The sequence below is a fragment of the Halictus rubicundus genome, chromosome 1, assembly GCF_050948215.1.
Source record: "Halictus rubicundus isolate RS-2024b chromosome 1, iyHalRubi1_principal, whole genome shotgun sequence".
Classification (NCBI taxonomy): domain Eukaryota; kingdom Metazoa; phylum Arthropoda; class Insecta; order Hymenoptera; family Halictidae; genus Halictus; species Halictus rubicundus.
The window spans coordinates 19,763,767-19,787,328 of NC_135149.1; the positions used below are offsets into that span (position 1 = coordinate 19,763,767).

At 45.1% G+C, this 23,562-nt stretch overlaps 2 protein-coding genes across 6 annotated transcripts; one reads left to right on the plus strand and one right to left on the minus strand.

The window, feature by feature from the left end:
* The first annotated feature begins 140 nt into the window (after positions 1-140).
* Nonc (serine/threonine-protein kinase Smg1) lies at positions 141-15,777 on the plus strand. Of its 5 annotated transcripts, none has more exons than XM_076792888.1 (16): positions 141-197; positions 274-1,342; positions 1,418-1,641; positions 1,732-1,984; positions 2,087-2,216; positions 2,299-3,649; positions 3,754-3,910; positions 3,987-4,518; positions 4,584-4,771; positions 4,900-9,534; positions 9,615-9,888; positions 9,960-10,222; positions 10,302-10,578; positions 10,778-12,698; positions 12,801-13,847; positions 14,038-15,777. In XM_076792888.1, the coding sequence occupies exons 2-16, from the start codon at positions 1,065-1,067 to the stop codon at positions 14,220-14,222; spliced, it is 11,715 nt and encodes a 3,904-aa protein (XP_076649003.1). In that variant the 5' UTR covers positions 141-197; positions 274-1,064; the 3' UTR covers positions 14,223-15,777. The 5 variants fall into 5 exon arrangements, with proteins under 5 accessions (XP_076649003.1, XP_076649012.1, XP_076649034.1 ...); XM_076792897.1 differs by lacking the exon at positions 141-197 and having other exon boundaries at positions 211-534; positions 1,029-1,342; XM_076792919.1 differs by lacking the exon at positions 141-197 and having other exon boundaries at positions 211-426; positions 1,078-1,342.
* Tmf (TATA element modulatory factor) lies at positions 15,677-23,250 on the minus strand. Its single transcript, XM_076793016.1, has 12 exons — positions 23,081-23,250; positions 22,740-22,925; positions 20,471-22,641; positions 20,283-20,384; positions 19,789-20,067; positions 19,332-19,670; positions 18,982-19,194; positions 18,752-18,898; positions 17,534-17,926; positions 17,177-17,429; positions 16,963-17,089; positions 15,677-16,875 (listed from the first exon to the last, which is right to left on the minus strand). Exons 3-12 carry the CDS (start codon positions 22,621-22,623, stop codon positions 16,589-16,591), a joined length of 4,293 nt encoding a protein of 1,430 aa, XP_076649131.1. The 5' UTR covers positions 22,624-22,641; positions 22,740-22,925; positions 23,081-23,250; the 3' UTR covers positions 15,677-16,588.
* Positions 23,251-23,562: the final 312 nt, after the last annotated feature.

A 23,562-nucleotide genomic window follows, 5' to 3' on the forward strand; every position in this document is an offset into this window, starting at 1 on the left:
GCAGGTACGAAATGATCGTATTTGTCGTAAAGACATAATTGTTTTTCTAAGTGCAAGTGTGTGTGTGTGTGTTGTGTGTGCGCGCGCGTGTATGCTGCGTGCGTGCGTTGTATACGAAAGAGGTAAATACCTATATACATAGTGTGGGTCGTCCTCGTTATACGTACGACGATTCGTTAATGCTTGGAAGGCATGTGGTGTGTCTATTAATTGATCTACTTTTCTTTTTTCCGTTTTTCTCTTTTTCTATCTGTTTTTTCTTTGATTGTACAGCTTTCAATGAATTTCAAAGAACGAATTTAAAAAGTGACAAGGTATAACGACGAGAGAGTTGCTCGCCGACGAAAAAATTACCGAGAGCACGTCAACGTATAGCTTGGAGGCTACCACTCGTAAACGATGTATGATCCGTTTCTTCTTCATGCGGTTGGTTCTTGTACATTTTGACCAGGAGTTTCACTTTTGAACGAGCGCGCATACAATTTTCGAGTACTTGTCGAGAATCGTTCTCGAACGAAGTCGTACGCGAATAAGGTTGTAGCGTATTTTGATATCCAGCGACTAGGAAATTTTCTAACGTAGATTCGTTTGCGTTGTCGATACGATTGTACTTTAGATTTTAAATACGGGCAGAATCACCAACGAGTTTGACGTTTTTCATTACCCTTTGAAAACTTTCTTCGAACGACAATGGAAAATATTTTCGAATTGAAATCGAAGAATGTTCCGCGCGTATCTGAAAATGTTGCTTGAGCGTAAGCAATCCTTTTGAAATTGAAAGTAGCAATTTCGAAAATTGCCCTTTCGTTTTTTCAACAAGTTCGTCGTGGTTTTGTATCTAATACCTACTATCTATTCTCTTCGTTTGCTTTCTGATCATTCGGTGCTTTTTTTTCGGTCCGTCGATACTGCGTTTGCGACGAACACGATCTTAGTCGCCGTCAAGATTCGTTTCAGCTTCCATACCAAGCACTGTCGCTTCGTATAACACGTATGCTTTTACTCTCTTTGTTGGCTCATTATTCTAGATAATGGTTATGATACATGTTTAGAACATTTTGTACATGCAAAGTGTAGGTTATGCAGATCGTCTGCACAGTAATGTAATGAATAGCTGTGGGAACTCTAATATTAGCACAAAGCTACGAGGATCCAAGTGTTTGGAGATACAGGAAGAATCTGTCGGTAATAATCGAGCTACGGAGTTAGATAAAGGAGACGTTAATGCGCTGAGTGGTTACAATACAAATGATTTTAATGCTCCGCGTGGACCACTGGTCATTTGTCAAAGGAATTCGAACCATTACTCGTCCGATCATAGCTTCTCCAGGTTCAAACCCAGGTGAAATATTTACTGTACCAGATCTGTAAGGGTTCTATGTTTTTCCTGTATAATCGGTTCATTGAATTATCGTAGAATCAGCGGTGTTCCACGCAATGAGTTTCGAATGGCTCGTGGTGGCAGTTCCGGAGACCGTGCCAGAGGCGCGTTACGGGGTAGAGCTTTCAAGAAGACGCCTGTTGAGAGAGACTCGAATTTGGAAACCAATTATTACTCTACATCTAGACCCAAATTTCAAGAATCGTTGAAGAATCAGGAAAATTCGCAGGGAAAGTATTATGATGACAAAAGAACAAACGGTTAGTACTAAAAAATTGTTCAGTGTCTACACTGAAACTAATGTTCGTGCATAGTTTCAACGTAATGCAGCTGTTTCGGTTCTGTTGCAGAAGACTCTAGAATTTCAAAACTCTTGAGGAGATTGTGCAGAGAAGAGGATTATGATCATTTTATCCTGCTGTGCAAGCAAGCACAGGAAGGTATAATAGCGGCTGAAAATCAAAGATACATACGTCGAAATTTGGAAGTGACCTGCGAAAGTCTATTGGATATGTTGCACACAGGGCCTGGACTCGAAGCGAAGCAGCAAATCGCAAAGTGTCTAGGTCGTGTTGGATATGCAGCCGAACAAGATTTCAAACGGTAAAGGAGTAGATTTAGAAGTAGAAATTTTGTCGATCGTTTCCATTAATCGGTATCGTTGTTTACAGATTATGATAATTTATATTCGTTTCGTATTTTTAGATATATGGATTGGGTCTTTAGCAAGTACTCGCTGGAGCGGAAGGAGGATATCAAATACCTCTTGATTAAATCATTCGTCGAAGTGTTCAAGATGGATGCAGAGGCACCGAGATTAAAGGAATTTTCAGTGGTATTGCCATTTGGTTTATATTGTCATTTCACGATTGACGCCATACAGATCTGTCTTGTTCTATCATGTTTATTGTTTTCAGCTGATGATGTCGCAGTTACAGTCAACATTGGAGAACGTCGATCGATCGGATTTGTTGGTGGCAACGGTAGACGCGATACTGTTGATCATGGAATCGTATCCTGAAACGTTCTCAAATCATTTTCGTGATACCGTCGACATACTGGTCGGTTGGCACATAGATTCGACTCAGCAGAAGGCGATTGCGAGTTACGCCAGCCGTAGCTTGCAGAGACTGCGAACTTTTTGGATAGCCGATTTGCAGTTCACCTTGACGTTGTTGGGACAATTTCTAGAGGATATGGAGAGTTACGACGAGGAGTTGACTTTACCAGAACCCGGCAGAAATTCACCCGGCGACGAAACATCCCCGACACCACGGGAATGCATCCTTCGTATCACGTCGTTGATCTCTGTGTTCAATACGGTTACAAAAAGCATATCCGAGCATTTGAATCCGAACTTGACACCGAATGTGCAATGGTCGTTTTTGACCGACTGTTTGTCGAAAATGCTAAAAACAGTAGTGAAAGCTATCGAACTGAACGACGACAGCGAAACCTCGGTCTCGAGTTGCACTCTGACGGTCGAGAACGCCGACGAGTTGATGAAACGCATGAAAGCCGTAGGCGTCACCGTTCCATCGCCGCCTCGTAGAAATTTCAATAAATCAGAGTCGGCCGAGGAGAACGTGCTCGAGATGCTGAGATCGTTGAAACTCGACAAGAATGAGATGAAAAACTTGAAGCTGAGCATCGAGAGAGAACCGTGGTCGAAAGAGAAGCAGGAGCCGCTGTTGAATTTTATACGGTGGTTGCAGTCGAGAGAAACAAAACGGAAGGACAGTCTGGATTTGACCGAGGAGAAGGAAGAGTTGATTGTAACTGCGAACGAGTGCGCTTTTCTGTTGTTGGGCCACCTTCAGAGTCGTACAACAAAAAACCACGAGTTGCTCTACAAGTTTATCGATCTTCAGCTAAAAAGAATCCACATGTTCTGGGACGACACGATAATATCGATGTTGAACACCGTTTCGAAAATAATCAAGGAAGTCTCTGCGAATTTACCATTGGAACTGGTGCACAAGTTGCTCGGAAAGGACTCGGCGTTACTCAAATTAAGATTCCGCGATTCTATTGCTATACAGAATGCTAGTCTCCGTGTTTACCATAGCTTGCTCAGTTTGAAAAATATTCCATTGCTGCAGGAATCGTATCGTTACATATTGTCCGACTTGGAGGTCGCATACAGGCTTGTGTTGACCGACATCGAAAATTTGGTGCCCGACAATCCGCTGCTCGACGGGATCAATTACAAGAAGAAAGACGCAGAGATTGTGATTACATTCTTATTACGGGCTTTATCCGATATAGGTAAAGCGATACGTGACTATAGCGATCGTCATACTGTCGGTTAGGCTAGGCTAGGCTAGGCTGACTTGGTCAAATGTAATCGTGCCATTTTCGGACTTTTTCAGCGAACGCGAGTAACTCCATTATCGGTATGTGGGCGTTGAAACCAAGCATTCTGGAGCTATTGGCTGTCAAGTTGAGACCTTACGACAGCAGCTTGTCGATTACCAGTCCGTTCTTGCAATACAGTATATTGTATTTGCTGTACGCTCACTGTTCCAGGTAAGACCACGGCATCGATCGTGTACGATCGTCGATGTCATTTTGACCGACACTCAATGGTATTCGTCTGTTCTAGATACAATCATTTTGTACCGAGTTCCAGTTTAATAACGGGAACAACCGCGTGTCGTCCGATAGACATGTTTCCAGGTGCATTGGATGTACCGACTACGTCTCCGACTAGCGGTCATCTGTCTATAATTTTACACTTGATTGCTAAAAGTTTCAATCAGCATACCCCGGAGCAAACGTTGCTGCTATTGTCGACATGGATGCAAGAAATTTGTTTGCAGTCGGAAAATTATATCGGTATATTAAGTAAAACGACCGAGTACGAACGCGTTTTGGAGAGCCTTATTGCTTGCGGAGCTAGTACCGATTCCGACATCTCCATTGCTGTTTGCGAACTCTTCGAAATGATGGTGAGCGCAAAGAAGAACGTAACATGGGGAGAGGACGTTTATTCGTCTATAGTGGACTTGGCTACGTTACACTTGGCATCGCGAGAGCAGATCCTACGAGACAAGTATGGTTCCTTGTTGACACGCGTGCCTCTAAATATAGTGGTACCGAAGCTGAACACAGAATGTTTACTATCGGAGACGAAGGTGAGTTAAGAATAAAAATAAGGATAAGGATAAGAGTAAGTAATACGCTATGCGTATGTTCGCAGAAGCATCAAGGGATTAAGGATTATTCGATGGAATCGTTGATTCTTGCAAAGAGATTGCATATGCGTGGAAATAGTAACGGAGAAATGCAAGCACAGCATTTTAAGACCTACATGGCTTTTTTATTGCAAGAACAATGCCTAGACACATCCGGGCTAACGGAATTATTCACCCTATGCTGGCCGATCATGTGAGTACGATATCGACACAATAAGTAATAGAGAACCGATGGTGGCAAGTATAATGTAGATGTAGAACTATCCTGTTCTCGGTGTTTTGAGTCGGTCGCGTGACGACTTACTTGTGTTTTTTTCTTAGATCCGAGAGTGAACCTACGAGGAAGATGTACCGGTTAGGGGTTGCGAATCGATCCTTTTTATATTTTTGGGCCGGTTTTGAAGCGGCTCAGCATTGCGTGAACAACAAGCTTCGCACTTCGCTGGGAAAACCGCAAGAAACGTTCACGTCGATCGAAAGCGCTTTGAAGACGCTGGCCCGCGAGATATCGTACAACGTCGAGACAACGAGAAAGGAAAAACGAAGTTTGGACGATTTACTCGGCGAACACAGTCGGGTCCGACTTTTGATCGAGTTTCTCGAGCACCTCGAGAGAGTGATTCATAACGCGGCAGAGGGATGCGCGATGGCGTTGCCACCACTCTCGAAACCAGTTCGAACATTTTTTCATACGAACAAATCGACTTGCAAAGAATGGTTGAATCGAATTCGTCTGGCACTGTGCGTAGTTTCGCTGCATTCCGGATTGGCTGGCAGCGCCCTGAGAAACAGTGGACGGTTGCTGGAGGATCTGAGCAACAGCGACAACACGCACGGTATCGAGTTCGAGAGGGCTACCCTGTGCACGGCACAAGCATTTGTCATGCTGGGCGAGGCGGAAGCGTTACAGGGACTTTACGTTTACACTAAGGAAAAAGAAAGAAAGTTTCCGTGGTTGAAAGCCGCGATGGAAGAGGCTGCGGGTCATTACGAATCTGCTGCCGAAGCATACAAATTGATTATCGAGGAGCAAATGGCTGCCAGGAGAAAGGATTCCGAACACAAGATGGAGCAAGAGTACAACGATGGTCGGGGAGGATACAACGGGCAGAGTCGCGAAGGCGACGGCGACAATATTGCCGATGGCGATGTCAATGACAATGACAATGGTAATCGCGATGGCGATGACGGCGACGATTGCGACGGCGATGATAATGGTAATGGCGATGCCGATATCGATGTCGATGTTGATGTCGATGTCGATATCGACGTCGACGTCGATAGCGATTGTGAAGGTGAAGGTGAAGTTGAAGGTGGAAATGAAGGTGAAGGTGAAGGTGAAGGTGAAGGTAAAGACGAAGATGAAGAAGAAGATGAAGATGAAGATGAAGATGGAGGCGGTGATGATGTTGAAGGTAAGGGCGACGTTGTCGGTGACGGTGACCTTGATGGCAATGGCGATGGCGAAGGAGAAGGAGAAAGAGAAGCTGACGGAGACGGCGACGGCATCGAGTGCTTTGGCGTTAGCGTGATTGGAAGCGCGAACGGAGGCGGAGGTGGAGGCATGATCGGCGGTGGAGGCGAAGAACTTGGCTCTACCGAGAAAGAAAAGAACGTGAAACCCGAGGGCGACAGTCAGCTACTGGGTTTCTGTATGCATCGATTATCCAAGTGTTACGAAGCGGTCAGCGACTGGTCTCGACTGGAAGCATGGAAGTTGCAAGAGGCTCGTCTACTCGCTCGAGAAAAAAGCAGTAACCTTGGAAAGCAACTGCAAGCGCAAGCAGAGAACAGCGATTGTAAACGAGCAAAGTGTTTGAAGATGTTCGAAGAAGGTGAAACGATAGCTCTCGATGATCTAACAAATTGGAACTTTTTGGAGAACGAAACGGAGAAACCGGGCAATTGGAGTTGCGCGAAAACATTAGTCGAATGTAACGACACGCTGACAAACATAGCACTCCGAATTCGCATAAACGACCATCACGATTGCTTCGAAGAGAAGGTGGAGCGGTGTCGAAGGGTGGCAGCCAAAACTATGGAGGAGGGTTTGCGGAACGTGCTGTCGGATTACTTGAACGAATCGATACTGATTCGGTATTCGGCGAACGCGTTGAAGGAATTGCTGCGATCCGGGCAAAGAGAAAACACGGCGGCGGCGTTTCAATTGTATAAAGCGGAGAAACTGGAACGCATGGACTCGCGTATTCTCACGCGGATTCTCTGGTGGTCGGAATACTTTGAGAAAATGGAAAATGATACAGGGAACGGGGATGGACGGCAAACCGCTCGTCGTAACAACGGTGAGAACGGTGTGCTGAGCGATGTGGCCGATCTGCGACTGCACATCGTTCGTACTGCCAGAAAGGAAGGAAACTTTGAATTGGCGAAACGGGAACTTGTGAATTACTTGCGTTCCGAACAAGAGGTTTACCGTATCGAGGGGAAAAAGAGAGGTTTCGAACGCGTGGATCTCGATTTTGATCGAGTGACCGCCGATGCTCTGAGAAACGTAATGCGCGTGAAATGGTCCAAGAACAACATGCGCGCGTTCCGCGAATACTCCAAGCTGCTCTACGACATGGAGTGCGTCGACAAAGCGTTGAAAGTTTGTAGCGCGACCGCACTCGGGATATCGCGAGCGATCGTCGACGGAGAACGGTCGGCCGATTTGAGGGAGAACGGGACCAGGCTTCTTCTCACTCTCGGCAAGTGGATTCAGCAGCAAGAAGCAGGGATCACCGAGAACATTCAGCTGGAGCAGCTGCTCGAATTCGAAGCTCTGCACAACGACGGCCTGATGACGAAACTGTTTGGCTCGACCACAGACTCGATACCAGTCTCGGACATGATAATCGGCAAGTTGATGCAACTCGGGGTGAACCAATGTCCGGATCTGCCGGTCGCGTGGTGCAGCTTCGCCAGTTGGTGTTACAAATGGGGCAGGAAGATTGTCGACAACTCGAACACGGCCCGACTGACCGATTCCGATAGATCGGCTATACGAGACATGCTCCCATTTGAGACCGGCGAGACCGATTTGATGGCCATCTTCTCGATATTGAGCCAGAGCAAAACTATTCCCGAGGACGAGGGCGACATAACGGACACGATCAACGACATCAATACCTCCGACATGATAGAGAACCAGCTACGGAACGTACCGATACTGAGACTAGCTAGCCCCGAACGTCTCGGAATGCTCGTCGACGTCTGGAAGCAAGCGCAGAAAAGAATCTACTCGTACTACGAGCTCTCCGCGAACGCTTATTTCAAGTATTTGCAGCTCGCCGCGAATAAGGAGACCAACGATTGCGACACGATCACGGCGACGCTTAGGTTGTTGCGACTGGTCGTGAAACACGCCCTCGAGTTGCAGAACGTGCTCGAGTCTGGGCTCTCGTCGACTCCCACGGCTCCGTGGAAGCAAATAATACCGCAGCTGTTTTCGAGGCTCAGTCACCCGGAGGCTTATGTGCGAACCCGAGTCTCGGAGCTGTTGTGCAGAGTCGCCGAAAATTCCCCGCATCTTATCACGTTTCCCGCGGTCGTAGGCGCGGTCTCTGGCCAGAGGAAGACTTGCGACAAAGTTCTCTACGCGAAAACGGAAAACAGTTCGACTCAGAACGATTTGAGCTTCATGGAGGAGGAAAGGGAGAGGTTGTTGGAGCATGAGGAGGACGAGGAGGGGGAGAGACGTTGCCGGTTGCCGGAACAAGACCGAGACCGAGAGAAGATCGAGAAGGAAGGGGGCGTCGTTCTGGAAGGGGACGAGTCTGTGGATGCCGACGGAGACGCGGACGGAGACGTCGATGCGGACGAAGACGGGGACGAGGTGGAGGAGGAGGAGGACGAACACGAAAAATTCATGGACTGCTGCTTTTCACAGTTGGTCGACTGCCTCTCGAATAGAATTCAAGATTCCGTCGGCCAGATCAAGATTTTGGTAAGAGAGTTGCGTCGAATCACGTTGCTATGGGATGAACTGTGGCTGGCGACTCTCTGCCAACATCACACCGAAATCTCGAAACGATTCGAGCAGTTGGAGATCGAGGTGCAAAAGGTGCAAGACAACGTCTGGTTGAGCACCGACGAGAAGGACCGGTTGATCGCTGAAAAGCACAGGATCATATTGAAGCCGGTTGTGTTCATCCTGGAAAATTTATTCGCCATGACCTCTGTCCCGGCCGAGACGCCGCACGAGAAAACCTTTCAGGAAAAGTTTGGTCCCTCGATCGAAGATGCGATCGGCAAACTGACCAATCCCAAGAATCCTGCGAAACCTCAGATCGCCAGCCTCTGTTTGAAGCAATTGGAAAGCAAGTTGGCGCAACGCGTTCATCGGCGCGCCGCCTACTCTCTCGCCATGAACGATATCAGTCCAGTGTTGGCCAATTTGAGAAACACGCGTATCGCTATGCCTGGCGTGGCTGCGAACGACAATAGAATCGTTACCATCCAATCGGTCGACAACAATGTACAGATATTGCCTACCAAAACCAAGCCGAAGAAGCTCATTTTCCATGGTTCCGACGGACATGTTTACACCTATCTGTTCAAGGGATTGGAAGATCTTCACTTGGACGAGAGAATCATGCAGTTTTTAAGCATATGCAACACAATGATGTCGAAGAAGGGCGATTCGAAGCAGGTGTACAGAGCTCGCCACTATTCGGTTATACCATTGGGTCCGCGATCCGGCCTGATACAATGGGTCGACGGCGTCACACCGCTGTTCGTTCTCTACAAGAAATGGCAACAAAGGGAAAACGCTATGACTAACAAGACTGGCAGTACCGCGATTTTACGACCGTCCGAACTCTTTTACAACAAGCTGACACCGTTGCTGAAAGAGCGGGGAATCGGCTTGGAAAATAGAAAGGAATGGCCAGCTCAAGTTCTGAAACAGGTGTTGGCCGAGTTAATGGCCGAGACGCCAAAGGATCTGTTGGCAAAGTTAGTGCATCTCTTCTTCTTCTTCTTTCTCTTTCTTTTTATTCGATTATTTCTGCTACCTGCTACCTTTACTCTTACAGAGAAATTTGGTGCAATAGCATCGATGCCGGAAACTGGTGGCAGGCAACCAAAAATTACTCGTACTCGGTCGCCGTGATGTCGATCATCGGTTACATCATTGGCCTGGGCGATCGGCACTTGGACAACGTGCTGGTAGACTTGAACACGGGCGAAGTAGTTCATATCGACTATAATGTATGCTTCGAAAAGGGCAAAACGTTACGAGTGCCCGAGAAGGTGCCTTTTAGAATGACTCCAAATATTAAAACGGCGCTAGGCGTTACCGGTGTCGAGGTACGACGCGATTGACGATATCGTTATTGACGAACTAGTAGCAACGCTATATATCTCTAATCATGTTTCAGGGTATATTTCGGCTCGCTTGCGAGCATACTCTTCGCGTGATGAGACGAGGACGCGAAACTCTGCTTACTTTGCTCGAGGCGTTCGTCTACGATCCATTGGTGGATTGGCGAGCCGGCGCCGACAATAGCATCGCGAGTTACGGAGCGTGTCAAGCCAGAGCGAGGTGCACCGGCATAGGAAGAAAGCAGCTGGAGCAGGAATTGACGCGAGCAATGTTTGCCGTACGGACGGCAGAGATGCGGACCGAATGGCTGGCAAACAGGTTCGCAGCTATTTTCGTACCATTTCTCGTAATTTTGTTTATCGGATCGGATCGGATCAATCAGCCCTTTCGTTTCCAGGGACGAATTGATCAAGGTGTTTCCATCTTTGTGTCACCGTTTGAATTGTTGGATGGACGCGAGCGAAATCACGCGTCAGTGTCGAGAATTGCTTCAGGACAGACACCAGCAGCTTGCATTGGTCAAGGAAGCCCAGGCCATGGGACGCAATCATCCGTTGTATTCGGTGATAAAACGTTACAACTCTTTCAAGAGAGCACGCGATGCCCACGAAAAGGCGAAAGCCGCGTTGAAAGAGAGAATAGAGGACTGCGAGAAACAGATCAACATGCACAATGTAAGTAGAAACAGGATTATGCGTTGTCGCTTCATTTTTTTGCGTGGCATGTAGATAGCCACCTCTAATTCGGAAAAATAGCAAGTAGTGTACGGTTGTTGGCTAGAGTTGGCCATGTGGATAGTATCGTAAGTAAGGAAGCAGGCAGGCAAACGGGCGAGTAGAGAAGTACATAAATAGGAAAAATTCGTTGTTTCAGCTGGCGCTTTCGGCGATAAGAGGCGTTCAATTGGGGCAATGGTTGTCGGAATTGGGAACGTCAACGAACTCCGAGGAGCACGTCGTGTTCGATTTGGTCAAGGAATTTCTACAGAACGCTGGCCAAAGCCAAATGATCGTTCAATGCGAACAATCGGAGAACGAGTTGACTCAATTGGCGACGCAACAGTCGATCTTAATAAGGAGCTGCCTGGATCTTTTGAGCCAGTACTCGGCAATTTGTAACTTGTACCCGCTGAGTATCATGTCGCAACACCGTACGGTACTGTATCACGGTTGGGCCAACAAATTGTTGAACTCAGGGAACGTGGACAGTTGCCTCGAAATAATGGCGCAGTTTGAAAGTACCTTCGACCCGCTAAAGAGCATAAACAACCAACACGTGCAACAGATACTAACCTTCTCTTATCAAATGCAAGGGATTCTGAACGAGGCGAATGAGAGATGGAAGAAAGCGTACGAGAGAATGGTTTCGGAAGGGTTGCCGGAATCGGTCGGCAGAATCGAGAAAGCGTACACGGAGTCGAGGGTGCAGATACAAGGATTCCTCAGGCGGGAAAAGGGAGCGGAACGGGCACTCGAATGCGTCAACATAACAGCTCTGTGCGCCCTGAACAAAAGGTACTTGATGATGGAGGTGGCCGCAAAGTGCGCCGGCGATTGTCTGGTCGATCTCACGTCCAGAGAAGGGGACTGGTTTTTGGACGAGATGCGGTTGATGTCGTCGTTGATCTCCGAATTGGTCACCTTGATACCTGAGTGTCACAAGGCTAACAACAACGATCCTAGAATATCGCTGGTGTTGAAGTGCTTGAGAGGATCCGATTACATCTATAAAGGGCTGCAGGAGCTCAATTACAATTTCCACACCATCATTCTTCCGGAAGCGATGAAAACGATCATCACCGAGGAACCGACCGTGATCCGGATGATCGGCGAGCTAACCGAGATCATCGTGTCGCCGGGGATACCGCTCGGCGAGATCCTCGGACAGCTCGAGATGCATCTGCGGTTCACCGTTATGGAGATGGACAGTCCTCACGCGATGATGCAGAGCGTTGTCAACAACATGCGGCTGCGATTCGAGGCGTTGTTGTCTCGAACGGCCGAAATCCAGGAACCGAATCAGGACGAGACCCTGACGCCCGGTCAGATGCTGCTGATGGGCTTCAACGGACTGTTCGAGAAACTCCAGATGGAGGGGAACGCGTTGATCGGTACCCTAAGCACGCTCGACATTCCCGCGGCTTGGAGGAAAATCGATCAGATACGGGAGGCGAAGGAAATGTCTGCGCCGATATTCAACAAGGCCGCGTGCCAGGTCCTCGAGGACATATTTCTGGTGAAGCGACTGCGCACTATTCAAGAGTTCTTCATGATGTGCCGGGACATCGCTACCGCGTTCAAAGGCGGTCTGGCGAACCTCTACGACGACGAACGGCTAAACAAACCGATTCGAATATTTACAGCGGACTACGTGTCCAGGCAATTGCTCGGCGTCACTTCTCAAACGTTGGCGATCGCGCTCTGCCTTCTGCTGCAAAGAATGGGACTGAGTGTCACCACCGAGATCGAGCAGCGTGATATCGGAGCCGAGAGCAAAGTATCCCTCGAAGAGCTCTGTAGAAAGGTTGTCGATCTCTGCCTGAAGAGGGGCTCGTTCTCGGGTTCCGTTCTCGCGCAAGCTAGCGCGCTCAGCAGCACCCTCGAGAGCGCTTGGCGCCGAAAACAGACCGCTCGGTTGACCCAGCAATGCGTTGAGGTGGCTAGAGCCAGTATGCAGCGGCTACAACTCCAGCTGACCGCTCACCATTGGCTGCATGAGGACAGCTTGCTCCTCCGACCGAATCTGAATATGAATATGAATCTGAATCTAAATCTAAATTTAATCAATCCTCTGAGTAAGTGTATCTGCTCGAATACTTTCGAGCTGTTTTGTTCGTCGTGTATCGTATAACTCGACGATAACCAACTCGATACCAACTAACTTTCTTTCTTTTCAGATCGTTCGGCGTTTATGCTCGAATTACGCAAGACCGCTGCCGGTCTCTCCAGCCTGCAGTCTCGAGTATGCGAAGCACGGGAGCAACAACAAAATCTCGTGTCGAGCGCGGTGCAACGTTTAAAATGGGCAGCCGGGGCGAATCCGGCTCTCGGCGAAGTGATGTCGGCGTTCGACAACGCTGTGCTCTCCTCGTGCGAGAAGCTCACCCGGCAACACAATCTCGCGACCAACGTCGTCAGCGCTTGCAACTCTATATTGCATTACGAGGCATTGAGAACCCGAACATCCGAGAGTGTTACGCACGACGCCAATTTCGTCAAGTTGGTCAAACACTGGGAGGAGAGTTGTGTCTTGACCATGAGTTTGACGATTACCGTTACCGCGATCGAAGAGAGTCTGGTCGAATTGCTACCGATGGAGAGCACCGTTGACATCAATTGGCTAAAACAGGCCGAGAGATTTATTTCCGAGGCGATTCTCGACGTTCAGAAAAAGTTACAAGAAAAAGAAGAGTGCTTGCACGCCGCCCAAGTACGGTTACGGGAACAGATTTCGAATCTGCAGAACGTGTTGACCGAACACCACAGGTTGATGTCCGATGTTCGGATACTATTGCGAACCATGGCCAAGCAAGAGAATATTGCCGGGCTTCAGGAGTTTCTCTGTTCGTACCGATCCTTTACCGAGAGCGTGTCGGCGATCGTGAAAGAACTCGAATCCGATTGTCTGGACGCGAACAGAGGCAGAACAATCAAACAACAGTTGGAAAGTATGGCGACCGTTGTGCCGAGTTTGTACAACGAATTGCTGGAATTTGCAAACGAGAAGAAAAAACTAAATGTCGGCAAACTGCTTGACAAGCCCAAGGACGACAGACCCGAGAAGGTGAATCTCGAGAAGGAGAGAGCTCGAGAGAGGGGGAAAAAGGGCAAAAGCTTGGTTGCGATCAGGGCAAACAAAAAGAAAAAGTTAATTAGACAGGAGGGGGTGTGCCACAGTCCGAAGAAAGGAACTCAGTTGACCAGAGATCCGACCACGGGGAAAGGTAAGTCTTTAATCGTTCGTTATCCGTCGTCCGTCTACAGTGTCTACACATTGTATAGCTGTACTGTTTGCTGTTGCTATTACTATTACTATTACTATTACTATTACAATTACAATTACTATTGCCCTGTTACGATTACTATTGCCCATGATCGTTCAAGTTTTCATAGATCTATTCGTTTTCCACGCAGCTGTCCAAGAACGGAACGCGTACGCGCTGAACGTTTGGCGTCGTATTCGAATGAAGCTGGAAGGCCGCGATCCACATCCGTCCCGCAAGTACACCACAGCCGAGCAAGTAGAGTATGTGATACGCGAAGCTCAGAGCACTGACAATTTAGCCCTTCTGTACGAGGGTTGGACACCGTGGGTTTGAACGAAAGGTGGTTGACGCGTTCGCGTCGATGGTTCAATGTTCGTTACACATGGTACCAGAGTTTGTACCGTTCTGCGCTCTACGCTCTACGCTCTACGCTCGATGGAGCTAGCTCTCTGTCCGATCAGGTGTGAAGTACCTTCATCGTCATCTGGAAGAGAAAGTTCACTACGCCCACAAGGGTGCTGTTCGAGAGCTCGGTAACGCGCGTCCATCTACAAAAGGAATATTCTGCGCGATGCACGATACACGTGATACGCGATCCATGATCCGCGATCCGCGATCCAACCGGTTTGATCTGGCACTGGTTCTATGATTGTCTCAAATTACTCAAACTATCGTCGGTACTGCGCCTGTCGTGTGCTCTATCAAAGTTTGTCTGTCTGCCTGTCTACTTTTTGATTTCTATCTAAACGCCTACCCGGTCTTCTCCCAATTATCTACCACCCATCCAACGACCCTCCCTATTATTTACCCTAGCTGCCATTTCGATCAGTTTCCGCGCAAAGACCGGACAGCCGCGCGATATCTCTCTGGTAGAAAGCTAGTGCAACGCAGTAAAAGTAAACAGTCGTTTACGGCTAGAAATTGTTGCATTGCAAACGAAAATTTCATTTACGTATCCATGCCGATATTAAATTTGGGAAAAGCATAGAATCAGTCGCTCAATTTTTGAAATAAAACGGGACAACGACTGCAAGTTTAGTCGACGATGCGGAGAAACTCGATGACGATTAACGCGTCGATGACGACGACGCTCGACACTTTGAAGAGAACATCTGTGACGTGTTGTCTACCACGAACGTGATTCGTTCGAAGAAACGACCCTTCTCTGAACTGAAATTTATTTCATTTTACAATTTATCCATGAAATCTCTTTCGTGTCGCCCGTTGACTAGTCGCTCATTCTCTTTTACAAAAGACGAATGTAGAAAGACAAACTGTTAACGCTTGATCAGCGATCATAGTTTGAAATCAACTTGCAAGTTTTCACCAAGATAATTACCGACACTGTCAAATAGTCTTGCTTCTTGAGAATGACTGAAACAACTTGAAAACATGAAAAAGAAGTCCGGTGGTATTCGTACAATTCGACGATATTCTCCGTTTGTTCGCGATAACAAACTATTTTTCCAAATATATAGGTATTAGAAACACCGTTCCCCGTTTGATAAGACGCGGCGCTTTGTTGTTATCGTCGTTATCGTCGTATGTTTTAGGAAAATTCAGAAAATTAGGAAACGATTTTATTTCTTGAGTAACTGTGGTTTACTTGATATTCTAGTCGGAACAAATGTATCGCATAACATTGGAACAGAACGATTCGGTACACGTAAATACATGCCAGCCTATAATATCAAATGTTATCGCGTCCAAACCAAATCTTTTTCTCCGATTGCAGTTATAGAGATAACATATAATACAAATTTCCAGTAACAAACAATACCTTCTTCTATCAGACATCTCGTTATCGATGTATTTGTTCCGCCGGAAAAATGTTCTATACCTACAATTTAGTAGTGCAGCGCCACTGCATCGTACAGCCGTACAGAAAGCAGTCAGAAAACAGTGAAGGAAACGATAATACCGTTGCAGACATTCGACCGAAATAATTCTGTTTTTTCTGTCACTAAAGATACACGATACCACCGAACAAAACTAACATTTTAGTCATTCATTTCGCGTTTCTCTCCCATTTTTGTTTCATTTATTCTTTTCGTTGCGAGGAACAGGAGCAGAGATAAGGTCGCACTTTGTAACCAATAAAGTTTACGATATATACGAAAAATAACGAGAAGTGTATATTTCCTTCAACAGAATTACAATTTCTGAAACCTTCTATATTTACCATTTTCTTTCCTCTTTCCATTTTTCCTCCCAACACGTGTAATACATCATAATGCCATGTCACGATTGTACCGAATCGAAAAGTTTCACTTTCTCGATTCTTTCTTTTCGTTACGATTGGCTATAAAAAAAAATCTACCTATCGATGAACGTACATTTTTTTTCTTTTTTAATAAATTACATTGTAATTCAACTGTATATTATTATACAATAATGTAAACTTTAATCGTTATATTACAACTTCGTATCACATTGTTACTTATTCAACCAGCACACAACTTGTATACGATGCAACGGGTTCCGAAAAAAATGTTGCATTGCGTCTTTTGCAATTACTCAGTTACATGCGACTACGGATTTCTGTTGCCAGGCAAATTTTGTTAAACTATAAATCTGATCTCTCGTATATCGAACGAAACCCAACGAGAAATAACGTCGTTGTAGCAACAGAATTATGAATTATCCGACTGATAAAATCTGTACACAACATTTATTCGATTCGATCGTTGCAAGTAACTTCAAGTATGTTCTTTCATAAGCTGATCGATCTGTGTTTTGTAGACGTCCTTGACATCTTGAAGGTCTAAACGCAACTCTTCGTTTTCCTCCATTTTTTCACCGCACATTTGCAACAACGCGTCGTATCTTGTTTGTATGTCTTGCAAGTTCTCATTCAAAACAGTAATATGTGAAACCTTGTTATTCAATTCTTCGATTTTTAAGGTCAACGTAGACAGTTCCGTATTGAGCGCGTCTCTCTCTACATTTCGACGCGACAATTCCCACTGAAGTTGTTGTATCTCACCTATGGGACCAAAGTCAAATATTACCGCACGACTTATTATAATAAGGATGGTAACGACATAGCTGCCATGAACGTTTAAAAACCTACCATCCTTTTGTTTCAATTGCGCTTGTAGGTTTTCAAATATAGACGTATTACTCGATCCAGCTCTGAGATAGTCGTACACCATCGCGCACCTTTCACTGTTCTCGTCGACAGCCTCGGAATCGCATAACTAAAAAATATCGGACAATTCAACGGAATGCAATTTTACAGTTGATAATGACAGTTTACAGTTTACAGTTTACAGTCTTTGTATTACCGGCCAAATAAGGTCCATCGCATTTGGAGAGGCTTGTAGATTTGCAGTTTCTATGGTAGGACTTTGAGGATTCTGGGATTCGTTACGGTCAATGTTCGGTTTTTGCTCCGAGATTGAGTTATTCTTCCTTTTTTCCGCATCCGTGGCTGCCTTTTCTACAGCCAACTTGTTTTCTAACGCCACTATCTCACTATTGAGTTCCATTATTTGCGAGGAGTGGGACTGCTCGAGCGTTTCTATCGTCCGTCGATATCTGAAAACATAAGACTGATTCAGAAGAAAAACAGCTATACCAGGAAATCCATCCTAATTGGTGTAATTCGGCAGAGAAGGAAGTTATCTTTAAAGTTTCTGTACCGGACCGATTCTTCCGATAGCCTCTCTTTCTCTATCGTTAATTCGTCGTACGATTCTTGCAATCGTGACAGTTCTATCTCCTTGGCAGAGAATTTTGATTCTAATTGGTATAATTTTGAATTTAAATTAACAGATTCTTCTTTCAAGTAGCGATTCGTCTCGATCAAATGTTCCACTTTTGTCTGCAGCTCGAGATTTTTTTCCGACAACGCTTTCTCCTGCTTCATGAAATTGTTGCATTTTTGCGATAGATTCGTGTGAAGTTGTTCCAACTGTCTGACCAAAGGTTTCGTAGCCGTAGATACCGATTCCGAAAGTTCTTCGCTTCTTGCTTCGGCTGCCTCTAAACGCTTCAATAGTTCGTTGTTTTCATGCTTGAAAAACTCTTCTTTTCTACACAAGGAACAATAAGAGGAGAATATATTATATACAATGTACAACCCAGTAAACAATTTGCTATGAATTTGGAACCAAAATTTTTCTACAAATTCCTATCCATCTGTTTCCGCATTAGGCTCGGTATTTGAGTGCAAAGTTTGCAGCCAAATTGAGGCCAAACCTTGGCTTCGAGGGCAGGTCGATCACACTAAGAGCGAACCTAATCTTTCTCTAAGAGCAAATATCAGGCAAAATCAGAGTAAACCTTTCTGTAGGAGGGAAAACGGAATTAAATTATTGAAAAAACATGAAACTTCAAATTATATAATTTAGAAGTTCAAGTAAAATTCCGTTTTTTCTCCCACAACAATGTTTACTCCGATTTTGCCCAATACACTCTTACTTAGAGCAATGTTCGGTCCGCGTTCCGCCTCCCCCGGGGCGGGCCGGGTATCCGTAACGAGATTACCTCCTCGGAAAAAAAGGTCCGCTCTTAGTGTGACCGACCTGCCCTCTATAACAAAGCCAAGGTTTGGCCCGAATTTGGCATGGAATTTTGCCTGTCAACTTTGCACTCAAATTCCGATCCATCTGTTTCCGCATTTGGCTAGGAATTTGTCGACAAGTTTTGGTGCCAAATTCATACAAAATAGGGATCAAATTCTGCTCCAAGCAGAGTTTGGTACCAAATGGACAAGCCTTTTGCTCGCAAAGTGTAATACAAACATTGCGCAAAATTTGCTCGAAACAGCATTTAGCTAACTGGGAATATTCATTTGCTGAATGTTTTCAATCTGAGATCGGTATCGCTTTTTACGTTTATTACGAGTAGATATTTACTTGGCGTGCATTTCCTTCGATTCCCGTAATCTTAATTTCAATTCTTCAACTTGCGCTAGTAGTTGACACGATTCTCCAGCGTTATTCGTAGCATCTTTCAGTTCTGCTTCCGTTGCCAACAACAGTTTCTTCGTTTCGATTAGATCTCTAGAATACAGTATGTAGCGATTAATCAAGTCGATATTCCAATACAAAGAATATCGAATGTACACGTATATTCTGACACTTACATTTTTGTCGCATCTAAACTCGTCTTGTAAGCGTCCATCTTGTGCAGAGCGGTATCCAATTTTTCTTGTAGAGCTAAGATTTCTTTTTCCTGTTTCTTTGTTTTCGCTGTCAACGTATGAACAGCCTCTATCTGAGTTCTTTCGACTTCCTCTTTCGCGTGCAACGATTTCTTCAACCGTTCCATCTCCAATGTTTGCTCTTCTATCAACTGCCTATGGATATTCAATGTCGAAATGTAAGTAATTACTATACACTTTTCCTTTCTCTCTCTCTCTCTCTCTCTCTCTCTCTCTCTCTCTCAAAGTACGCACGCACGCAACAAACACACACACTCTCTCTGGTTACATACTTTTGACTCTTTATCAAAGCGTCACTCTCCTTCTCCTTAATTCGCAATTTTTTAATAATGTTACTATGCTGAAGCTGCTGCTTGCTCAACTTGTCTCCTTCCTCCCTAAGCTCTTTAATGATTTCATCCTTCTCGGCACTCAACGTGTACATCTCTTGAGACGACAAACGCGTAGCTGCTTCCGTTCTCAGTTGCTCCAAATTTTTTCGCAACGAGTCTCGTTCTCGTATTGCTTGTTGAAACTTTCTTTCCAGCGCAGACAACCGTTGAGTGTATTCGTCGGCTATTTGATTCAAGTTCTGGCTTTGTTCCGCGTATTTCTCAAAGTTGTCTAGTTGTCTGTAAAATCGTGATCGATAAGTTCATCGGTAATCGAGAAACAAGTCCAAAGTCTACAAAAAAAAAGATTCAAAAGTACAATCAAAAGAAAAGTATAAAAACACTTGTAAAAATATACTTTTTTAAATTGCTGTTCTGTTCATGCAATTCCATATTCATCCTGCTAACGTCGATGAGTTTCGATTCTCTGGCTTCTAATATTTCGGTCATCTCTTGTATGCGTTTCAATAGCGTTTCTATCTCGAGATTCGTTTCGTCCGATCCCACGCTAATTTCGCTCAATTCTCTGGAATGTCCTCTAGATTTTAAGGTCTTGGTCAAAAGATCGCTGCCCTTCGCCGATTGCGATCTCGTCAAACTCTGACGCGACTGTGTCGAGCTCGAATCACCGTTTGGGCTTTTGAAACAAACAAATTTCTCTTCTTATCAAATTTGAAGACAGTAAACGTAACGATAGGTTGCTATTATTGCTACTATTGCTACTATTGCTACTATCGTCATTACTATTGCTGATACCTGGACATAGGACATTATGTAGATGCATAGGAATACGTATGCCTATGCCTATGCCTATGCATATGCTTATGCCTATGCCTATGCCTATATTTATACCTGGATATGATTTCAATATCGCTGGAAGTTGTGGTTTCCAATTCATCCCCGCTAGTGTGACCGCTGGTTTGATCCGAACCAATTTTAACCAAATCAGATCGACTGAAACAAACGACCTGTAATCAATCTTTCTCAAAACTTTTCTTTTCTTTCCTTTCTTCTGTTTACATTGATAACGCTCGAAATACCTTTCCGAGGAAATAGGCGAATTCTCCCGAGGCATATCCGAGCTTTGTCCTTCCATCTCCACGATTTCGCCGACTTTTTCAATCATCGCATCCGCTAACATTGTTTTTACATAAGAGCTAGCCGTTAGGGGTGGCTCTGTTATCTTCCCTTCCGTTTTATGAATCAGCGTCGCGTTATCCTCCGAATTGCTTTCAATCAAAGTTCCTTCACAACTCGAATCCGTTGACATTAAATGGTGGTCCACGATATCGATCGTGTCGGACTTCAACGGATACGGGTGTGCAACTTCTTCGCTGGTGGAATATCGTTCGGATTCTTCTTGGCCTGATGCCGATGCCGGTGCCGGTGCCGATACCAATGTCGGTGTTGGTGTCGGTTCGGATTTCAGTTCCGACTCCGGCTCCGGCTCAGTTTCCGGCTCTGGTTCTGGTTCTGCTGGCTCTATAGTCGTGTTTATCAGCAAATCGATACCTTTTCTATCCGTTTCTGGCTTCTTACTGGTCAAAACTCCATCGATGCTCGTATACGTTTGCTCCGTTGATTTACGGATAGGTTGGGTGGTGATCGCTTCGATTGGTAAATGTAGATTGGACTTCTCTTTAACAGTGTCTAGATTCGAACACGGATGCGTTTCCGTGCAAAGTTTCATCGAGACTTGTTTACCACCTAGAGGAATCTCTGGTTTCATTTTGCTTTGATCTGTCCTTTGTTGTTGTACCAGAGGTTCGAATATGGTTGCGACAGTGCTCTCCGAGGCAGATGTATAAGAATCCTCGGCTAAACTCGGTTCATCTGGTTCATCCGGATAACCGGTCACTTCTACGTTTTCCAGTGGATATGTTCTCAAGTTTTGTCCAATCAACGACGACAAAAGCTTTTCTCCGTGAGTATGTGTCCCCAGCTCTCCGTAGCTCTGCGCAGGATAGGCGCTGGTCGATGCAGACAGGGATGTCGATAGAGATGCCGGCAACGATGATGACAACGTATTCTCCATACTCGTGCACAAATCATTGTGGGGCGTCTTGGCTTCTTCCATTGGAGATTCGTACGGAGAAATGTCGGAAGATGACAGATACCTCTGACTCGCATCTTTGGTTAGAATCTGTTCAATGTTATCATCTTCCCAGCAAGGTGTCACCGAGTCATCTCTGTCTAGCGCAGAACACGTTTCGGAACGCAACGGGTCTACCGGCGACAGATACGGGCTACTATCGCTCTTCCAATCTCCTAAAATTTCTACAGAACTCGGAGACGTAACTAAGCTGTCTGGCAATATTTCCACAGATTCTGAATTTAGCTTAGTACTGTTAGCACCCACGCCAGAGGGACTCGCAGAATTACCAATGGAATTGCTATCCGATTCTGGAGTGGTAGTACAATCCGTATTCGATCGAGAGCCCAGAATTTCAACACTTTCTAGACTCTTTTTATCGTTTTCCGACGAAACTAACAACATATTGTCCGCCTCCTCATCTTGGCTCTTCGATATCTGTTGGCACACATTTTTCTGCTCGCATTCCATATAGGTGGTTCCGATGTTCGCAATACTATCTTCCTCTTTCGATAAACATCCTATAGAATCTGATTCCTCCATACTTGTTCCTACCCCCCGTTCCTCCGTTTCATCTTCAATGCTAGATATCGCGTCCTTCGCTTCATTCGTGTTTGACAATTCCGATACGTCGAACTCGGGACACGATGTATCTTTTTCCACTGCATTCTTGGGCCAATTTTTATTTTTACTAATACGATCCTCGGAAAAGGATAATGAGGATGTAAGTCTGGTGCTTTGTCTATTTCCAGTAAATGCGTTTTGCAAAGACTTGGATTGAACAATTCGTCCCTGATCACTTTCTCCTTCCCTATACTTTGGAGATTCAAAAAACGATCCGGTAAAACTACCCCATATGCTGTTGCTCGCTTCTTGCTTGGATTCTTTATTTTTTTCGCTTGGAACAACATCCTCGCTGCTCTTCAATCCCCACGACACAAAAAAGTCTGAACCATCTTCCACACGATGTTCCAAGACCAACTTTTGCTCCCCTTCCTCTTCTTCTTCCTTGATATCCAATGCTTTATCAATTGTTTTTTGAGCTTCTTTCAGAGCAGATTTGGCCAGATTGGCAAATCCTGTGGCATCAAACCAGCTCATTCTTTGTGGTATCTAAAACTAAATGGAAAATCTACTAGTGTAGCGAACGATTTAACCTAAGATTAATTCAATTACATAATGAAAAGTCGGACAATTTGTCTAAAGAAGTAACTTACATTGCATATTAATGATATATCACGTTTAATTAAAAATGTATTCATATAAGAACACAGTGTACACGACAGTTAAAGGTTAGAGTAACGACCCAACGATGTCGACTCTTGCTTTTCATAAAACTTTACATTGGTTTACACAATCTTCCAAGGATCATCGATCTCTTCAGAAAACTGTCTGCGAAAAAGCTGGAAAGAAAAGGTCAGACGAATAAAACAATGGAGATGACATTCGTTGCATTGGTGTATCGTAGATTAGGATTACAGCATGATAACTGAAAAACGCATCTCTTCGGAATGGATAATATGTTATACATATAAATTCTCGTATGTAACATACATACATGATTACTGTACTCCACTGTACTCGACGGTTAAAATAATCGTGTTTGCCGACGTTGAACCGAAATAACACCATTTTCATAGGTATACCGCATACGTATTCGGCTGACGAATACGATATCGGCATAAACGAGAAAAACATACACATACAGGTGTTGCGCACATACGGACTACATGTTGTAAGTGTATTTACTTACGTTGTACTACGTATTATGTATACTGTATTCGTATAGGTATACGTATGCGCGTATACAACCATTGAAAGACGCAATATCTATAATGTTTGTGATGTTCAATGCGTTAGTATTTTCTTTGCTCTTGAGTCGAAAATCTAGAAGATGATGACGCATGTATACAATGAAATAGACAAATATTATAGATTCGAAATCCTTCTCAATAATTCGTTCGTACACCCGTTCACATTAAAAAATTTCGAAGCCCCGATCAACTTGTCACAGACACACTACATGCAGCAACATACATT

Coding starts and splice junctions, on each gene's coding strand:
- Nonc (XM_076792888.1), top strand. CDS start 1,065: ATGCAAAGTGTAGGTTATGCAGATCGTCTGCACAGTAATGTAATGAAT. Junction 3,911..3,986: donor CTGTACGCTCACTGTTCCAG/GTAAGACCACGG, acceptor CGTCTGTTCTAG/ATACAATCATTTTGTACCGA. Junction 13,848..14,037: donor AGATCCGACCACGGGGAAAG/GTAAGTCTTTAA, acceptor TTTTCCACGCAG/CTGTCCAAGAACGGAACGCG.
- Tmf (XM_076793016.1), bottom strand. CDS start 22,623: ATGAGCTGGTTTGATGCCACAGGATTTGCCAATCTGGCCAAATCTGCT. Junction 18,899..18,981: donor AGTTTAGATGCGACAAAAAT/GTAAGTGTCAGA, acceptor ACTGTATTCTAG/AGATCTAATCGAAACGAAGA. Junction 17,090..17,176: donor CGATGGACCTTATTTGGCCG/GTAATACAAAGA, acceptor GATATTTTTTAG/TTATGCGATTCCGAGGCTGT.